The following is a 19,841-nucleotide window of genomic DNA, read 5'->3' on the forward strand; positions in this document are numbered from 1 at the left end:
ACTATTTGGAAGTCCAGGTATACTATGTCAACTGGATCAGCTTTATCCACACACCTTAGATAGATGCCCTCTGGCCCTGGCAATTTGCGAGTTTTTAATTTTTCCAGACAGTTTAGAACATCATCTCGTCACCTCTATCTGACTCGGTTCTTTAGCCTCCGTCCTCGAGAAGCCCAGTTCAGGAACAGGGCTCATCTTAAACTAAAGGTTTTTTAATTACTGAATTTCATTAATCCAGTGTGGCTACATAAAAGGTGGGGTGTGTGCAACTGAGTGTAGCACTATGATCACATAAGATGTCAGGACAGCACGACATGGTGAATTGATTCTGGAACAAATTTGAACAAGCCTTATTGATGAAACAATTAGTACTGGTAATGTACAACCACACATTTACCCCCCAGGAGTGCCTTGGTTTGACACCTCTCAATACGCACCCCATGTTTCCTGAATCCACCAACTCTAACTGTCCTGCCTTTCAGTCTAAAAGTCCAGTTTTGGAGAAAACTGACTTCTCTTGTGCCTCTCCAGAGCATAGTGCCCAAAGGTCTGGGACTATCGAGCCTTTTGGGAAATCAATCTCTGGTAACAGAGGATATTAAATTGATGATTTCAATAGAAAAGTTGGATGTACCATGTATCAATGGAAAGTGGGGGGGGGACATGTTGGGAGATGCCACATTTAAGCACATGCTTAAATTTCTCCCTTTAAAATCTGTGGCTAACTTGCTTTCGGCCTGGCAGCACAGAGATGGGCACTCAACGCTTGGGGCAATCCCCCAATCCATTATGTGTGTCTTTGGTGCATTGTGGGATTCCCAGAGGCTGGGACAAGTCCTGCTTTCTGTTTACCTGTGATGCTGGGAGCAGTGTGGAAATTCATCTGTGTTGCTCCCAGCAGCGCTTGTCGTGTGGGTGCATGGCTTGCATGCTTCTGGGACTGCAAGTGGTTGAACCCTCCCTTCTCTCCCCCTGCACAGTCATGTGCAGAGCACCAGAAGCTTTCAGAATAAGGATATTTTTAAAAAATATATTAGAAATCATAACTTTTACACAACAGGGTGTGTGATGAAGGAAAATATTGCAGCAGATATAAATGAGTATTTTTGAAGCAACTATTTTTATTATTGTACTATATTAGTTGATGAAAAATTGTGTCATAGTCCACTCTTATGAGCAACTTGAAAGGAACTATTCCTCAGTGATATTGTACTGCTTCCCCCATTCATGCATGTCACAGAGGGAATCATTTGCTGCAGTCATTTGGGCCTTTTTCATTCATAAAAGCCACGGAAGCTGTCTATATTTTAATTACAGTCAGGTAAGAAAAGGGGTTCTCTTGATAACAGGATAGCCTCTTTAACTACCAGAACATTCCTAATTTCTGGGGTAATAATCTTTATGACAATTATGAGAGCAAAACAGAATTCTAATTTAGGACTGGTTTCCACACAAAGCAAAACACCAATACAAATGTCTGTATTTTAAGTTTACCAAAAGGCAATCTTATTTATTGTAATTTAAATCTACATTATAGTATTGCACACAATATAAATGATTAATAGTAGTTACACTCCTACATAACAAAAATGTACTTCAGATTGTGCGTTAGTCATTTAAATAAGAATTTTTTCATAGTATCGAAGTGCATTCACAAGGCCTGTATGCCAAAACACAAGTACATCTCTGAAAATAATAAAGATTGAGTACATCAATATCATTCTTGTATATTACATTCATAGTTCTCTTCACATCCACCAAGAAGCAGTGAACACCAGAGCTGTTCTCAATATGGAGTTTTAGACTGTATTAGCCCAACATTTAGCAGGATGAAAGCACAGTTATATTACGCTTTCATAATTAGTAATTGTTACAACGGTCTTGTACATACTCTCCGTAACTATAAAACAACAGATCTTTTCTGATAGCTGGAAACTCAACATGGTAAAATTGTACAAAATCATCTCTTAACTTTTTCTTCTCCAGGAGGATGTTTTCTACTTGTACTTGAGCCTATCACCTGCCCAAGTCATCTTACAGAACTGCAAAATAGGTGATTTCGTAGCTCAACTAGGCAGTTTGCTCTACTGCTGGAGTGTTCTCTCAGGTGATTTTTCCAGTGTTTTAACTTAAATGCAAGGGCTGGACTGAGCAGAATTGTGGCAACTGATTAGTATTACCAGTTGTACTGCAACACATGATATCCCTGTAGTCATACATTTTCCTCTCATACTAAGGCTAGTATGCATGTCTGCCTAGATAAGATAACAGTACCAGTAAAGAACATCAGTATATGCTACTTTGAGAAAAACATTTCAAGTGAGAAAATGGTGCTGTTTTATCTTAACTAGACGAGAAGAGCAACTATAGCCTTTAAATGTGCAATGTACAACTTAGTTGTAAGTTCATGCAAACAAGCCTGTAAAAACTCTTTCATATATGATATTAACCACAGTATTGTTAAAAATACAACAGTAAAGATTTATTTATTTTTATGACTCCTGCCTGCCTGGAACAGCTATTACCAAAATTCAAGTTGCTCTGCAAGCAAGTTATCCTTTTCTTATTCAGTTCAAGCTTGAAGAAAAAATATTATTCAGACCACAGGTAACAAGATTATGTTGCCCAGGAAATCAGATTCTTTTGCTACATAACCAAACATTCTAAAAAGATCTAGTTTTATTAACTGTTGAGAGAATTTGCATTCAGAAACAGCTTCACAAAATGTTTATTGACTGATCGAAACAAAGGATGTGAAGGAAAAAACAAAACAAGGACCCTACATTCGAAAGTAATAGTGGTCAGGAATGCTAAATTGTCCTTTAAAATACTGGAAATTTCCCTAGTGACAACAAAGGATTTATCCCTTCTTACAAGAACACTGAAGATTGGGGGCGGGGGAGGGCAGGATATCTCAAATATATGCAATTTGAACTGTAGGTTAACTCATCTCAAGATGCATCATCAGCCTGTGAGCTTCCCCCCCCCATCCCCCCCAGAATTATGTTCAGAGTAACCAGAGGAATTTCTCATACATAATAATTATTCAGAGGAATTTCTCATACATAATCATTTTTGTTGTTTTAGAGTATAATTGGCAATCTTTAGAATTTATAATATATGAAGAACTCTGAATTCTTTATAGTCCAAAATGAAACAATGAAACATTACTGTGTTTTTTGGGGTGTGCCATGTGAAGAACTGTGGGATGCTGCAGAAGAGAGATTACTAAAAGGAAGATTTCCCACAGGTGCAATTAGGATCTTGTTACTGTACCTCTCAGTGTTCTTAGGTTTTGCAGACAAATTCCCTCCACTCTTTCAAACTTTGAAAATATGCAAGGGCTGGAATTTAACACACAGATCTCATTTTTTAAATGCAGGAACTTTATTTTCCTGGAAAGGCAACCATATTTTACAAAGCCAAAGGACCTGAAGACGACACACAAAGTGATTACTTGAGAGCAGAGTTTTGTGATGCTAAGTCATGGAAACAGTCCTTCGATTTCAAATGTTAAAGCTTTCTCCACAACCACACGTTCCTTTGATGTTTGGGTTATTAAAGACAAATTCGCTGGACAGTTTGTCTTCTATATAGTCCATTTCAGTTCCTAGTAGCGTGAGCTGTGCTTTCTTTTCAATAAACACTCTAACACCTTAAAGAGAGAGAAAAAATACAATGAGATGGAAAAGACTTTGTATATTCTGCATTTATTTGCTTTATACAAAACGGCCAAATGACTTTAATAGCTAAGCCTTGTACTAGCAAGCTTGATGTAACACCAGAGATTGAATATTTCACCCAGGGGCAAGCAGCAAGCCTGACTGCACTACAGTTTAAGGGAATTCCCCTCCACAGAACTTGAGGGGAAGTTCTCAGGCTCTATATTACTTTGCTTTGTAGAGCCATGTGTGGATGCCCGATCCACTGCAGACAAGAAACAAGATGCTTTCTTCACTTATAACTCAGCAGGGAACATTAGTCACCATCTGTTATATTCTATTTGTGATGTGCTTTTTTAACTCCTTAAAAAGTCTCAAAAATATATATTCTGATGGGGCTTCCCCCCCACCCAATGGTTGACATTCAGATTAACATTTTGTGCATGTAAGAGGGAAGGGGTAATTTTTACTGATCCTACATTCCTTTTGTGGCCCTCGGTGCCTCCCCAAAATATGTCTCTAAGGATCTCGCAGACCACAAGAACATATTTTAGGGAGGCAGAGAGGGCTGCAGAGGAAAAACCACTGCTGTGCATGTGAAACATTATTCAGTATGTGCATCGTCAGTCTGGATGTAGCCAGTAGCTAACATCCAGACTAAGTTACTCAGGAGCAATTACACTAAAATTAATGAGACAACTTAGTCATGACTATTTATTTCAACAGAACTACTCATCAATAATTTAGTCTAGATGTCAGTCAGTATCTACAACCATGATTACTATTATTTATATACCACTTTTCAACAAAACGGCAGTATATAAATAATGAGACTAAATGCACACACTCAGGTGTGCTGCTCAAGTATGTGGGACTTCTTCATAAGTCAGAAAATTCAGTTATTGTGGAAGTAGTTCAATTTACAGGGTTGGCATATCATATCTGCTTGAAGGAAAGACTTCTCAAGGAAGTAGGTTAGGATTACATTCTACTTTACAGGCTCCCACTCATTTCATTAGTGACTTGCAAAGCAACAAGGCTGTGGTGAATTCATATTAGACATAGATTAAAGAATAAGTACAAAAGAACCTATAAAGCATATTTACCATCCTGTACTACTTCTTCATCAGAGTCTCCTTTTGATTTTGTATATTCTAGTGTGTAAGAAAGTCCATTACAACCTCTTGTTCGGACACCAACTTTAACCCCGACCTGAAACATAAATTTTAACATTTAGGAAACATTTTTGCATGAAGATTCAGAAGTTCCTGCCAGCAGGAATGTAAACAATTTCCAATATTCTTAAACTCACTAAACTTAGTATAAAGTTCTTCTTAGTACAAATCAGTAATTATGACTGCTGCATTGCTATTTAGGTGTTTACATCCATCTTTTCCTTTTAAAAAGGCATAATTAACGTTAACTCAGGAAGAATGCAACTCCAAAGGTTAGGGAAAGTGTGCTGTCAATCAATTTCGACTCCTGGTGCCCACAGAGCCCTGTGGTTTTCTTTGGTAGAATACAGGAGGGGTTTACCATTGCCTCACTCCAAAGAGCAAAGGTCAATTCAATTTTTTAAAATGTCATAACTCCAAGGAAAGATATACTTCAGATATTCTCTGATCTCCCCAATCTAAAGCAAGTTAACTCTGCTCAAATCTTCTTGAAATCAAAGGCACAAGTTAGACTTCAACTCCAATTCATTTCAATGGGATTTAAGGATGACTAACTTTTGCTGGATTTGCACTGACTTAAAACTATGTAAACAGAAGGCACAGAGCAACTAAGAAGGGCATAAGATCCAGAAAACTCTCCAACGAAAGACCCATTCTATTTAGTTTGGCTCTTCCAATAATCAAGTATGCAAAATTAAACTTTTAATGCTAAGCTTGCTAAGAATAAATGAAAATCATCCCAAATGACCAAGCTGTTCATTCCCAAGAACAAGCTGGAAATTAGTAATAGTCACTACTCCAAAAGTCATTGTGTGGTATTTATGAGGCTCAATCAATTGTACTAATTTTATAAAGCAACTTGCAAATATACACTTGTTTGTATCAACATGATATTTACTCTACTTTAAGATGCACTGAATTAAGTTATATATTTCATAATAGTAACTATCAGCATTATGCTAATAAGTAGCATGTTGCTAGCTACTATTAAGTGATAAATAATGTCAAAAATAGATTTCACCAGTACTTACATGGTCAGGTTTGTCTTTAAGCAGCTGTTTTATCTTATTTACAGCAGATGGGGTCTGAAAGAGATTTTCATTAAAAGTTCTGTAGTAGATGAACGCTCGTGTAATCAGTTACACCAAATCATGTTATTTCACCTTCACTGCTTTCACAGTAGTTTCGATGCAAACTTTCATATACCACAATCAATGACTTACAGTGTCAATGCAGAAATGAATAGCAAGAGCAAACTAATTTTTTCAATTTAAAAAAAATTAGTTTCTTATTAAAAGGTAAAGTGTGCCATCAAGTCAGTGTCAACTCCTGGCAACCACAGAACCCTATGGTTGTCTTTGGTAGAATACAGGAGGGGTTTACCATTGCCATCTCCCACACAGTATAAGATGATGCCTTTCAGCATCTTCCTATATTGCTGCTGCCCAATATAGGTGTTTCCCATAGTTTGGGAAGCATACTGGTGGGGATTTAAACCGGCAACATCTAGCTTGCTAATCAAGTCATTTCCCCACTATGCAATTAGGTAGTGATAGGTAAACTCTCCTTGACTCAGTATGGAATTAGGGATCGCAAACCAATGTATTAAACCTGTCCCCTTCCAACTGATCCAACCTGGTGATGGCAGACGTAGCAATAGACGTAGCAGCAGGGTGGCCTTACTAGAGACTTCTATGAGAGTTCTCCATTCCTCCTCCTCTACCGCCTTTCAAGAAAGCGGTACATTTTCTCCCTGGCACCCTGCATGCAGCAAGGCAGTGACCCAAGCATCTTTGGAAATGCAGTTTCCACCCCCGAAGCACTCAAGGCCTTGGTATGAATATCAGGAGCTCTGAAAACTACATGTTTCAGGGCTCCTTGCCTAGAGGCTACTGCCACTGCAGTGTTCAAGGTACTAGGGAGTGAGGTACACATCAGCTTGATTATAATCTGTGCCAAACAACAACTTTGGGAGCAAATATTTATTTATTGTGTTTTTATACTGCCCAAACCAAGGTGGCTGTCGACGGTTCATATAAACACAAGATAAATAACCCATTAAAAGAATTAAAAACTAGGACCATTTAAAAACCACTGAAGGCTAGGCCTTGAAAAGTGCAATTTTAGGGTTTTTAAAGGCTGGTAAAGATTCTAAGCCTCAAATATCTACAGGGAGTGTATTGCACAGCCCAGAAGCAGCTACAGAGAAGGTTTGATCCCGTCGGCAGCAGGCAAGCTGGCAGAAGCCAGAGTCGAGCTGGCAGAAGCCAGAGTCGGACCTTTCTTGATGACCTTAAAGTGAAGTGGGGATCATGCTGAAGACTATTACATCTTCACACTATTAACATGAATATTAACATCTTCATACTAAATAGTATTTACTATGAGCAATTTCCATTTAGTTTTCAAACACTTCTTTTAAACAGCCCATAAAATATTCTAATTTTATTGTTCAATTTGTAGTAAAATCAGGCAGTTCAAAGAATAGAAGCAACCGTTTCTTTTTATGGTTTCTGTTACATGTCATGGATAGCCACTTTTTGTGCTACAGAACCCCAAACTCATTTCACATTGCAACTCAGCCTTGATCTGTATCAAGAGCCACCACTACACCATTTCAAAAGCTTTACCGCACATGGATGTATGCTACTCTAATCAGTTATTATTTGTAGAAATATGTATAATGCTTTTCAACAAAAGAAGTTTCAATGCAGTTTACATAGCAAAAAGAATTAGAAAATGTCCCAAAGATGCTCACAACAGAGAAGAGGGTGATGCAACTGCATCCCTATTCATATGTTACGTTCCATGCAGGCACAATTTGTGTACAGTGTACCATATGTACAACTCTGTACAAACATAAGATTATTAGACATTTTGTTCAATCCATGTTCAGCAGTATATTTATCTATATGCTGCTTTTAGGGGGCCTCTATCTGGGTTTACCTTTAAAATGAATGCATATACAGTCATTTACCAAAATGTACAGGTGTCTGTATAGACACCTGTACAGACACAAAATGATGTCTGAAATACAGTTTATATGGAACCACAAAACTATGTTCAAATAATTTTCCACAGAGAAGGAGTTAGGGCAAGCAAATGAGGACGAAAGTAACATTCTGGAGTTGTGCAAGAGATTTTCAGCAGGTGCAGTTTTCCTCAAAAGCCCTCTGTTCCATTGCATCTGGTAATCTTAACTGAGATTGAATGACTTGTCCAAGTAAATTCCATAAACCCTGAGTTTATGTAACTTGGCAAAGTTACTGCTAACTTTGCCAAGTTAGCAGTAACCCCTGCTAACTTGGCAAAGAGGCACCTTTTAAGGTGGTGATTCTCTTTATTTAGCAGGGGGAGAGTAACTGACCCTATTCACCCCCAGCATAGTACCTCCAGTGACTGTTGCTGGTGTCTATCATGTTTCTTTTAGATTGTGAGCCCTTTAGGGACAGGGATCCATCCTATCTATCTATCTATTATTTCTCTGTGTTAAACCACCCCGAGCCATTTTTGGAAGAGTGGTATAGAAATCGAATAAATAAAAATTTTAAAAAACACGGGCAAGAGAGCAATCAGTGTGTGTGTGTTATGTGTGTATGCAATATACTATGAAGCACCAGACATTTTGTGTTTACTGAATTCACATGACATCAAATTAGCCCCATGCCAGGCTGCTTTCCAGACCAAAGTTTATGTCTGTGATATTTGAACAGCAGCTAACTTCTCTATACTAGCTGTTTATAGACTTTCTACCTACAGTGAACCTCTTCCTCATGAATTTGTTATAACATCTGCACGTTTGCCACAGAATACCAGTAAAGGACTCTGCATTCTAGGGTGTACATTCAATTTATATGGAATATTTGGCAAGCCTGTTGAACTTCCCCTTTGCCTGTGAATTAAGTGTACACCCTAAAACAGAGTTTCTCAACTGGTGGTACTCTAGATGTTGATGATCTACAACTACCATAATGCCCAGCCGCTGCAGATAATGGGAGCAACACTGGGAGTACCACTGGTTGAGAAGCCCTGTTCTAGAACACACCCATACTCTCTACTGCAGCAATGGAAAGATCAACAGTGGTGAACAACGGCCTCCCATCTTGTTTCCTCCAGTTATTGATTCTCTCATGAGGAACATCTGGGGCCCCAGAACATAGTTTTATCCTATCCTATGCACTGAAAAGACAGTCCTATACAGGCAAGATATATAATACACAGAGCATAAGTGCATTTTCTTTAAAAATCAACACCCAATAATTTTCCTACGTTGCTGTCCACCCGCTCTGCAAACATTTACATTTAGGAGATCTAAACAAGTCTATGGCTATTATATAGCATCTAGTTAATTACAATAGTAATTTTTTTTATAGGCAATATACACATCAAACCAAGCAATGACCAGGAGTATGCTTAAAAACTTGTGTATTCGATAGGTACAATAAACAAAGATTTGGAAGATTTCAGGGCAACAGGGTCTGCTTGATGTTTAATATATATTCTGGTGGAGCTCCTGTACCTTTAAGAGCTACAATAGGAGATTGATAGGCATGCAGCCGCAGAAAACACGACCTGCAAGACTGCTGTAGCGTCTTCAAGTCCCTTTGTGGGTTTTGCTGCAAGTCTAACATGCTACCGCATGGAAGCTTTTATTTAACTTGGTTAATTTCATCTGATTACATATTTGTTAAATACACAGGGCCACTAAAAGAAGCAATAACAACAACAACAAATTCAAAAGCGAAGCTAAGGCATCCTCGGCAGTAGCCTCAGAAGAACTTTGCACTCGCCCTAAAGGAGACAACACCAGCAGCTCCTCCGACCCCCACTAGGAAAGAGACGTCAGCCTCATCTGCGACTGCGCAACACGCTTGTTTACCAACTACTAGCGAACCATGAAGACCCATCCTCACTGTGCGATAGAGAGGGGCTAAGAAGGGCGCGTGCCCCACTGTACCTCCTTAAATACTGACCAGAGTAAGAGCCGCTCTGGTGGCCTGAATCTTCCTCTTGCTCACGGCCCGGACTGTGGCTCTGACCATGGAAGAGGCCATCTCTTCTCCTCTCCCGTCCCCCTCCCCGCCTTCAGCCCTGTCCTCTGATGTTGTCCATGGACACAGCAGCGGACAGAATGACGCAGAGCGCAACGTCGCGGCGCAGTGCTAGCGTCACGCACGAAGGGCGGGTTCTCGAGCATCCTTCATTGCTATTGGATAGTAGCGTATTGTTTGCCGTTCGGCGTCCTAGGCCCGTTCGAGAATAGCCAACCAATCAGCAGAAAGCAATGCACTCAGTAGGGCGGGAAGAATGAGATTCTGGCTCTCAGCGGAGATGGCCCAGGCTGCTGCCTTTTTTGTGTTCTAGTCATTTCCTTCTAATTATTATTCCGTAAAGTAAATTATACCAAAACTCTTAGTGACCACAGTCCCTTATTAAACCTTGCACCCTCCAGTGCTCGTTTTTCACACAGCAGGCTTTATGCGAGTTCGAAGGGTCTAATTAAAAAATAAGTCACCGAATGGTGCAGCGAGGAAATGACTTGTATAGCAAGAGGTTGCTGAATATGTTTCCCAGACTATGGGAAACGCCTATGTCGGGCAGCAGCGATATAGGAAGGTGCTGAAAGGCATCATCTCACACTGCGTGGGAGATGACAATGGTAAACCCCTCCTGTATTCTACGAAAGAACTTAGAATTCCAATGCCCAACATTATGGCACAAGACATTCTCTCTTGTGGTCTGAAATTGCTGCACATTAACACATGGCTCAATCTTTTCCTGGCCCACAAATACAATTAGAATGACAGCCTTCCATCAATTTGGCTGTTTTCTCCTAGTTGATTGGAGCAAAGCACCAACTTCTCCAGTGACTCAGCAATATGCAAACAGTCTCCAATAGGTAGGCATACTGCAAACCAGAGTGTGAAACTATCAAGGCATGTTTAAACTTCTTGTGTGATGCAGTGCTTGCTAATGCTAACCCATTTGAACTTTGCTTCTAGTACTGTACTTTTCCAAGCCATTCCTATGCCTGCATTCACATTCCTGTCAAATCAGAAATTATCCTAACCAGAATTTTTGTGACACTACAATTTCTTTTTTATGTTCACTCTCTAGCACTGTAGATTTTACTAGATTTCCTTTCCATTCCCAGTTGCTACATGAAAGATGCCCTCAGTCTTTCTACACCAACAAATCACCACTCAGTCTAAATTCTATAGCATCCTGATGAGGCTGAGAGGATAGCATAGATCAGGGCAGTTAAAAGCTAGATAGGATCTACTATCTAGTAGGTGATTTCTAGTAAACTGGCAAGCATTTTTGACTTTCCGTTTTTAATAACTAGCCAACAAAATGGCTCCCCACACCCAAACTAAGTTAGGTTTCTGAAATGCTTGAGATGAAACCAGTAGTGGGTTTGTATGTAGGAGGAAAGAGCACCTAGTTCCGATACTGATACAGCCTCAAATTCCTGGGCTGAGCATTTGGTTCAGAGACACTCTGTTCCTTACTTTTTAGTGTACATCTGTCCTTGAGCCCCACTGTATGTCTGGCACTGGTTGGTTGACTTCAAATAGAAAACTGGATCCCACAAGCCTGAAGTCTGTCCACCCCATCGCAGATGGCCGATTTCTTTATGTTAACATGTTTGCTTATATTTTCCTTCAGCTATCCTGGTGGGGTACTTTCTCTAGAAGAAAGCCAAGCTTATAGAAGACTGCCTGTTTGAGATCATCATTTAAGAGTACCACTGAAAAGTTATGCAAACATATCATTTGCATCTACTTCTGCTGTGCCTCCACAGGCAAATTTATAGAAATTTCTCATTTACACTTCTGTGGCAGAAAATTTGAGCAAAACTAAAATTTGATAAGAATGATGACATATTATTTGGGAATATATGCAATTACCGAACAATCCAGGAGGAATATTTTGTATTTTGAATTATTTTACACATGGCAAAGTGACCAAATATATATTGAAAATATATGCAAGCACTGTGCTCCAGATAAGATTAGCATATTGAAGTGGGCCTCTGGGCATGTATCAGGGACAGAAAGAAAAGTCTGATGTGGAGCCAAATTCAGCAGCATGCTACCTCCACTGCACTACTTTAAATGAATGTACCCCCAAATTACATCTCACTGAAAAGAATGCCATACGGGTAGATTTACATTTGCAGATCTGTGGACTGCAGTGAAAGTTTTCCAGGGAAACTGGTCAATAGTGATGTGCTCGGACCGGTCCGGAGGCCATTCTAAAGGCCTCCGGAACGGTGCGGACCTGGGCGGTATGGGGTTCAGAAGATTCGGGTGGGGGGTTGCTTTAAGAGCGGGGGGAGGGGTTGCTTTAAGAGCGGGGGGAGGGTTTACTTACCCCCTCCCGCTGCTTTCCCCCTCCATCGCCCGTAGTTTTTCTAGTAATTGGGGTGTCAGGATACCTCCCTGCCGCCCCTTCCCCCGTTTCACTTGAAAAGGCTCCCAGAAGTCTTCTGCACGCATGCATGTCCCGGAGACGTGAAGCGCGCTCACGATGTGCACGTGCACAGAAGACTTCTGGTTGCCTTTTCAAGTGAAACGGGGGAAGGGGAGGCAGGGAGGTATCCTGACGCCTCAATTACTAGAAAAACTACGGGCAATGTGTGTGCGTGCAGAAGACTTCTGAGTCTGTGAGCCTTTTCAGGTGAAATGGGGGAAGGGACAGCAGGGAGGTATCCTGCCGCCCCAATTACTAGAAAAACTAGGGGCAACGTGCGCACACGCAGAAGACTTCTGAGTCTGAGCCTTTTCAAGTGAAATGGGGGAAGGGGAGGCAGGGAGGTATCCTGCCGCCCCAATTACTAGAAAAACTACAGACGACGGAGGGGGAAAGCAGCAGGAGGGTAAGTAAACCCTTCCCCCGCTCTTAAAGCAACCCCTTCCCCCGCTCTTAAAGCAACCCCCCACCCCAGTGCTGGACCGCAGTTTGGTGGTTCCATGCACACCCCTACTGGTCAACTATCCACTATTTGAAAATCCAAGCCTTTCTATTTACTAACTCTTAAAATGTTAGGTTAATAACTGGCTGGAATATTAACCTTATAGCATAAAACTGCAGCAAATCTCTGTACCATCTTTTAAAAAAGGAAAGAACTCTGTTAGCTAGTCATGCAATACAAGAGGAAAGCAAAAATTAAGTTTTCACATGGCTATTTTATTTCAAGGTCATAAATAACAGTGGCTTAATTTTTTCCTGGGTACTCTTCTTGGCAAGAGTATATTGTACCATGTCTTGAAAATGTTGACATTAAGCCTCAGTGACAATAGTAATCCTTGACCAGCACTTGGATCTTCTTCTCAATAAAGCACACAGACATTTTCTTTTAACTGCCAGAACATATTTGTGTCCACAGAAGAATTTTGATTTTTTTTGTGCTGTATACAATGGGGAAATATAGCAGCAGCAAACAACTAGCTGGCTTCTCAGTCTCTCCATACACAAGCACAGCAGCATATCAATTATCTTAAAACAACAGAGGGAAGAACTCACTCAATGGCACTGCTTTTTCACAGAGATTTTACATAAAAGTTTACTTAATGTCCATGTTTTAACCTCCACAGATTAAAATATTTGTAAATACGGCAGTAGCAGTCCCAAAACATTTCAAACACTTTTACACAAGAAATCAGTTAAGTGTTCATCATTAATAAATATCCTTTTTATCCTTCAAAAATAATATTTTGAAGGAGACACTCTATTTGGCTTGCGCACCACTTAAGTGCACTCAAACACTCAGGCTGAATGTAGAAACTTAGAAGTGGATTTGCGCTGGGGACTTCCCTGATCTACATGTTTTACCTAGTAAATACAAACATCATGGTTTTCTATTAAAATGCTCATATCTATTACGAGCAGGAATTTGCGGTATTAACATTAAAATTAATTGCTTTTTCATCTTTAGCAATTCAATTAAAATAAATGGTTTTTTTAAACATAAATTGAAGACTGTGCTGCTGTTTTGTGAACCCAAAGGCTATAGAGAAAATAAACAATTCTTAAGGAAATGGACGGCCTTGTATTGCAACTTAGAAGACTGTTTCAGTCTCATGAATCTTGATGGGGCCTCTTCTGTGAAGCTTTTCCCTGAGTCATATATTTACTGGAAAGGCTGCCTGTGTATGGGGAGAAAAGGCATAATTGAAGGTGAAGTCATAAAGCAAGCAACATGCATAACTTTTCATTAATAAGCATTTTTAGTTTAGAATGATCAGAGCCATTCTGCAAAGCATTCTACTACTACAAGCATTCCATTCTGCAAAGCATTCTACTACTACAAGCATTCCATTAGCACTAGGAATGTGCCCAAACAGGTTCGGCGCCTCCTTAGGGAACTGCCAAACTGGCTTGGGCGCCTGCATTCGAACCAGTTCGGCGGGGTGGGGATTGGTTCATTTAAAAAGCAGGTAAGCAAGATCTCTAGTACTGCAACCGCTGATAAGCTGTAATTATAGGAACAGGATCTCTCTACCATATACCTGAAGGTCTCATCTACAAGCTTCTCTTTATCAGCCAACGTACGTGACATGGGGCTTTCAAATGAATTTGTTCCAAAAGCAGGGATGTTATTGTACTGAGCACATGTCCACATCATCTGCCGGCAGGCAGGCAGACATGTGACACTCATGTTATCCTTTTACAGACTGGACCATCTTCTGTAAAATTAGTCCACCACCACTTAGTCCCCCACACCCCACCAAATTGATACCACTTTTTAAAACTATTTTAACAGGCCAGTTGTAAGCTGGAAAATAGTTTATGTGTGTGTACTTTTTAAGATAACATTTGTATTGGAAAAAGCCAAGTTTTACTAACCTGATTGGGGACTCAAGAAGATTTTCCCTTTCTGTTTCTTTTTTTCTTCCTGGAGAAGCAGTCCCTTAAAAACAGATAACATGTGGTGAACATTTTAATTTCAATTTAATGTTAATTTAACATTTCATCAACTAGCAAAAACAGCACAAGACTTGAAATATATATAACTTATTGTTTTGTTTGATATAGTTATATAAAACAAATAGTGTCAGATCTACTTAGAAGACAAAAGCTGTTTTAAAAGATACAGTATTTACCTGATTTAATCGAATAGAGTGTTTAACAGCACTGGATAAAGGGGAGCCACATGGACTTTCAGACTTCGACACTCCTAAGAGCAAAAAGAAAATTATATTTGTATTTCCACTCCAGTCTTTAAAGTAGCCTATTTATAGGGAGTCTGGCAAAAATTACAAGTCCATGAATTTTTAAAATGGAACTTTGTGTCTATGAGATATAAAAACAAACATTCTAAAGCAGGGATTCTCAAACTTGGGTCCTCAGGTGTTATTGGACTTCAACTCCCATAATCCCCAGCCTCAGTGGCCTTTGGTTGGGGATTATGGGAGTTGAAGTCCAATAACACCTGAGGACCCAAGTTTGAGAATCACTGTTCTAAAGAATCAAACTTTCTTTGCTTCCCTAGGGCAGAACCACATACGGTCCTCCTTTGCCAACTGTGGGTTTCCCAATCATGATTTTAAGTATTCACAACTGGGAAATTGTGGCAGGTCTCACCAACCGCAACCAGAGTATCTGCGGTTTGGAGAGAGTTTTGGGCAATTTGTGGTGGGTTGGGTGGTGGTGGTTGTTGTTTGCAATTTCCGGAGCTTGGGGTGATTTTTTTCTATTTTTAATTGTATTTTTCGGTCTTTTCCCGACCGCAGTTCCCCTAACCCCATTTCCAATGTATTTCTATTGCTCTCCAGGTGCAAATTCGTCAGGTATTCCCAGAATGGAACCCCTATAAAATTTTATAGAAGGCAACTGTTGAGGCTACAGTTTGAAGGAAAAGACTAGCATGGAGAGGGACTTAAACTTCTCATGTTCTGTTTTCTCAAGTATAAACCATGCCCATCCAAAGCCACCCCCAATAGAGAAGACACAAGTACTTGCATCTTTTCTCCGGGGGGCAGGGGTTTCCAGCAAGAAAACTGCACAAGGGGAAAGGGTTAAAAAAACTGAGTCACTCCTATGAACTAAATAAAACATTTAAAGCATTTCTTTCTCTACTGAAAAGTATTTCAGTATGACAGCTGAAAAAATAAAAGATTACATCTTCTAGTCACTGTATATTAGTACAGAACTATATAGGTTTCATACCTGCAGCTCCTTTGTGTTGTGGGCACTCTTTTTTAATGTGTCCTTCCCTTCCACAAATAAAGCAACGCTTTTCTCTTAGATCTCTATCTTCCTGTCGTTTCCATTTTTCTGCTGACTGCTTTGGAGACTTCTCTTTTCCAGCCTCCACTGTTCCCCTGCTCAGTTTTTTATTAGGTGCACATATCTGCAATTTCCCATCTTTTAATGAAACTTCTCTTTCTGTTGTTTTAACCGGGATCTCTCTGTCCTCTTTAATTCTTTTTTCTTTGTTTTCTGTATGTCTTTGGCTTCTAGGATCTTCATTATCATGCCGTCTTCTCAGTCTATGAAAGCATGAAGTACAGTCAACTCTTCCTTAAGATGGCTTAAGTATGAAAAACAGAGGGCAGTGACCAAAACCTTGAGATGTGCTAAATGCCTCAAATGACACACACTCTTATCTTGGATGTTTTTGAACTGGCAAAGTGCATTATATTAAGTCATGACTGAAATTGGATATACAACTCCCCGCTCCCTGGCCATTTTAAATGTATTCACTTCTGAGTTTTCACCCCTCTAGACTGCAGTCCTTTTACCTTGAAGCAATTTCTTCTGCCAAAATGGTTCCCCTGTTGTTATTTTAGTGTGTTCATATTGCAAAGTCATTATTAACATTAGTAAAATATATATATTCAGGAAGTATATTCCTTTTGTGTCATTAGGTATTCTTATGGCAAAGCACTGCTGCCGATTTCCTCCTCACCACATCCCATGCTGTTTCAGAGGGTCTCAACTTCCAGGGAAAAAGCAGAGTGACTTTTCAGAGGTTGCAGAGGGGGAGGAGAAGCAGGAAAGCCCTATTGCGTGAATGGACCTCCACTTGTGGTATTCTGGACCCAAGTCAAAGTCTCATTGTGATGCCTTGTTGGTAGAAACATAATTCAGTAACACTCAAGAGGAATCTGGAATTCTATCAATGGAAGATATTTAAGAAGCCAGATGTTTCCATGAACTTACCAATATTAATCTATTCAGAATGACATGGAGAGTCATTTTAGTGTACAGGCATACCTCGTTACCTGCAGATCCAGCATCTGCGGTTTCACGTATCCGCGGTTGGGGAACTGGCACCCAACCTCGACATACGCAGAAAAAAGGGTTGAATTTGCACATCTGTGGGTTGGGGGTGGTGGTGGACATTTTCAGCCACCACTATTCAATTAAAAAACGTTTTCCTTGTGAAAAATTGCAGGATAATGGCAAAATTCAGACTCATGATAGCATTGCTGGAAGCCCATGGAGAACGGTAGGGCACTTATCGCTTTTTGCCATTTTCTTTAACATTTTCTGTGCTCCAGGAACCTAACCCCCCAAACTACAGACTTTAATGATCTGGTATTCACAGTTTCGCTATCCACAGGAATTGCAGAGAACGGAACCCCCAAGAATACTGAGGTCCACTTGTATTTTAAGACGAATATGTAAGATTGATTTAATAATCTGTCCTTTTCATTAGTATGAAATAGCAATATTATCTCTTCCAAAGGAACTAGAAAAATATGAAAATTTGTGTGTTCAGGGCACTATACTTTAGGGGTATAAGTGCACAACTTTGGCCCTCCAGCTGTTGGACTACAACTCCCATCATCCCTGACTACTGGCCACTGTGACTGAGGAGATGAGGGCTGAAGCTGTGCAGCCCTGCTTTAGAATAATTAAACCAATGTCTTACACACACATTATATTTCTGATCTGATAATGATTAGAAAATTAGGAACATTTTGCCTGCATTGGTCTGGTAAAAGTTATGTCATTAGCAGAGGCCAGTTATCCTTGGATGAAAGGAAAAGCACTTACTTTCTCCGCATGGGACAGTCTTTCATGAAATGCCCAATTTTCCCACAAATTCTGCAACATCTGTCATTTGGGGCCAGTTCTCCTTCTGTCAGCACTTCTGGGTCAAAAAAATATTCCTAAAACAAGTTATTACAAAACATTAACATCTGGCCATAAGCGCAAAGTTTTCCACCTAATGCAAACACCACTGGCTGATTATGGTGCTGCTAATGCTTTGTTTAGCTTTTTTTTTTTAATTTTAGAAAGGACACCAAGAGATGCAACTAACAGAATTTCAGTATTATAATTTTGGACCTACTCCAAATCTAACAAAAGCCATGTTCTCCCCACTTCATTCAGACAAGTATATGGTAACTGCCCAACTGCAGGTATCTTTTGCAGGAAGATTTTGCAGATATGCGCTCCCAGAAAGATGTATTCAAGGATGCATCTGCTGGGTGTTGCAATTAGTTAACCTCCAAATGGCTTACATTGGATCAAAACCCTGCACAGTAAAGGAGACAAATCCAGAAACTCATGTGGTATCAATGTAATTATAAGGGCAAAGATATAAGAAGGGACCCGCAACTGGGAGTATAAATAAAATACATAAAAATAAAAAAGCCTTGTATACAAAGGCAACATCCCAGCTCTCAAACTATTACATTCAATGGGCTGAAACTGCAATATTAAGTCAGAGCTTAACTCTCAGCCACTTGGATATAGCAGAGCCATGTAATGCAATTTTGGGCATGAGCTTTCAGAAACCTTCCAGAACTATGTTGTGTCTGCACTCACTTCAGAAATAACTTGTATGCCGCAGATATACAGTGATGTTAGTAGAGAGAAACTTTGCCACAATTTATTTATTTGCAAAATCTGTGTACAGAATGCAAACATTTAGACAATGCACATGATCCTTTTTTCTAAGATACACACTAGTTATTCTCTCTTTCTCTTTTTTACCAGCAAGTCCTTAAGAGTGCAATTGTTTCCATACTGATTGCGGGATAACCCTCATAATAAACTTTTACACATTCATGTTATTATCCTAATACACTCACCATTTTCGAAGGATATTCTTTAGGAAATCCCCTTATTGGCGTACCAAATACCCGCCTGCCATTTATAAAAGCCTTCATTATAAAGTTTGTCACTAGAATAATCAAAGAAGAACAATACATTGTCTAAATGGAAAAAATACAAAACATTTTCGTACAACATGCTTAAAACTGTATCTTACTTTTTCTCGATAATCCTGCTCCAAGATTATGATTTAAATCAAAAGGATCTGCAAGAGAAATAACAAATTTAGCAAAATCCATATAGAAACATATGAGCCAATGGAGTCCGAAGAATTGAAATCCAATGGAAATTATACTTTTAATGGAGAATCTATATTCTTAAATTGATTGTTCTCTCATCTTTTTTTCTTCACGTACAAGAGAAAAGCAACTGATCAGAATAGATTTTTGAAGATGTGCAGCTTTAAATGAAAGAATGGGACAATCCTGAGAACTGCAGGACTCAATAAGGGGAAGGATAGTTCTTGTATAACCATCTTTTAAGTAAGGAAAATGTAGGAAGGACCATCAGGAAAGCTGGACCAAAATAGAACCAGACTGCTGGCACTTAAAATCAAAAAGGTTACAGAACAGCTTTTAAAATAATGTCTCAAGGATAGCCCACTGGACCTGGGCAGTATCGTTTTGCAAATGCCACCCCTTAAGGTGTGAGGGTATAAATGCTTCAAGGCAACCCAGAAGGGGACAGAATGGAATCAGGTAAAGAGCAGACAGAAGGATGTGCTAGCTGGTCAAAGATCAAACGGTCATAAGACAGACAGCACACACCAGCTAACAGATTCAGCATATAGGTGCTTATATGCCAATTCCAGAAGCTTCTGAGCCAAGATGAACAAGTTGAAGAGCTTGGTTGCTAATAAAAACAAAGGTATAGTGGGCATAATTGAAACATGGTGGATCAGTGAAAATCAGTGGGACACTGCTATTTC

The 19,841-nt window shown here is 39.7% G+C and overlaps 2 protein-coding genes across 5 annotated transcripts in view; both read right to left on the reverse strand.

The window, feature by feature from the left end:
- Nucleotides 1-1,478: 1,478 nt before the first annotated feature.
- On the reverse strand, nucleotides 1,479-9,981 carry ISCA1 (iron-sulfur cluster assembly 1). The gene is made up of 4 exons (XM_053300234.1): nucleotides 9,811-9,981; nucleotides 5,869-5,922; nucleotides 4,769-4,874; nucleotides 1,479-3,655 (listed from the first exon to the last, which is right to left on the reverse strand). Exons 1-4 carry the CDS (start codon nucleotides 9,889-9,891, stop codon nucleotides 3,507-3,509), a joined length of 390 nt encoding a protein of 129 aa, XP_053156209.1. The 5' UTR covers nucleotides 9,892-9,981; the 3' UTR covers nucleotides 1,479-3,506.
- A 3,028-nt stretch (nucleotides 9,982-13,009) lies between these two features.
- Nucleotides 13,010-19,841, reverse strand: part of TUT7 (terminal uridylyl transferase 7) — a 46,029-nt gene continuing 39,197 nt past the window's right edge. For 3 of the 4 annotated variants that reach the window (XM_053296212.1, XM_053296213.1, XM_053296214.1), the window contains 7 exons: nucleotides 19,071-19,118; nucleotides 18,892-18,983; nucleotides 17,849-17,964; nucleotides 16,013-16,335; nucleotides 14,947-15,020; nucleotides 14,690-14,753; nucleotides 13,010-13,989 (listed from right to left, as the gene is read on the reverse strand). In XM_053296212.1, coding sequence (XP_053152187.1) covers nucleotides 13,922-13,989; nucleotides 14,690-14,753; nucleotides 14,947-15,020; nucleotides 16,013-16,335; nucleotides 17,849-17,964; nucleotides 18,892-18,983; nucleotides 19,071-19,118 — 785 coding nt within the window. In that variant the 3' untranslated portion in view covers nucleotides 13,010-13,921. Of the gene's footprint in view, nucleotides 13,990-14,689; nucleotides 14,754-14,946; nucleotides 15,021-16,012; nucleotides 16,336-17,848; nucleotides 17,965-18,182; nucleotides 18,333-18,891; nucleotides 18,984-19,070; nucleotides 19,119-19,841 lie in introns of those variants that run through there. The other variant, XM_053296215.1, reaches the window with a different exon arrangement.

The sequence above is a fragment of the Hemicordylus capensis genome, chromosome 2, assembly GCF_027244095.1.
Source record: "Hemicordylus capensis ecotype Gifberg chromosome 2, rHemCap1.1.pri, whole genome shotgun sequence".
Lineage (NCBI taxonomy): Eukaryota > Metazoa > Chordata > Lepidosauria > Squamata > Cordylidae > Hemicordylus > Hemicordylus capensis.

What these genes read in the sequence shown, in the direction of transcription:
- ISCA1 (XM_053300234.1), bottom strand. Translation starts at nt 9,891, where the DNA reads ATGGCCTCTTCCATGGTCAGAGCCACAGTCCGGGCCGTGAGCAAGAGG. An exon ending in CCAGAGCGGCTCTTACTCTG is followed by an intron (nt 5,923 to 9,810) that starts GTCAGTATTTAA and finishes AATCTCTTTCAG; the next exon opens with ACCCCATCTGCTGTAAATAA. An exon ending in TGAAGAAGTAGTACAGGATG is followed by an intron (nt 3,656 to 4,768) that starts GTAAATATGCTT and finishes TCTCTCTTTAAG; the next exon opens with GTGTTAGAGTGTTTATTGAA.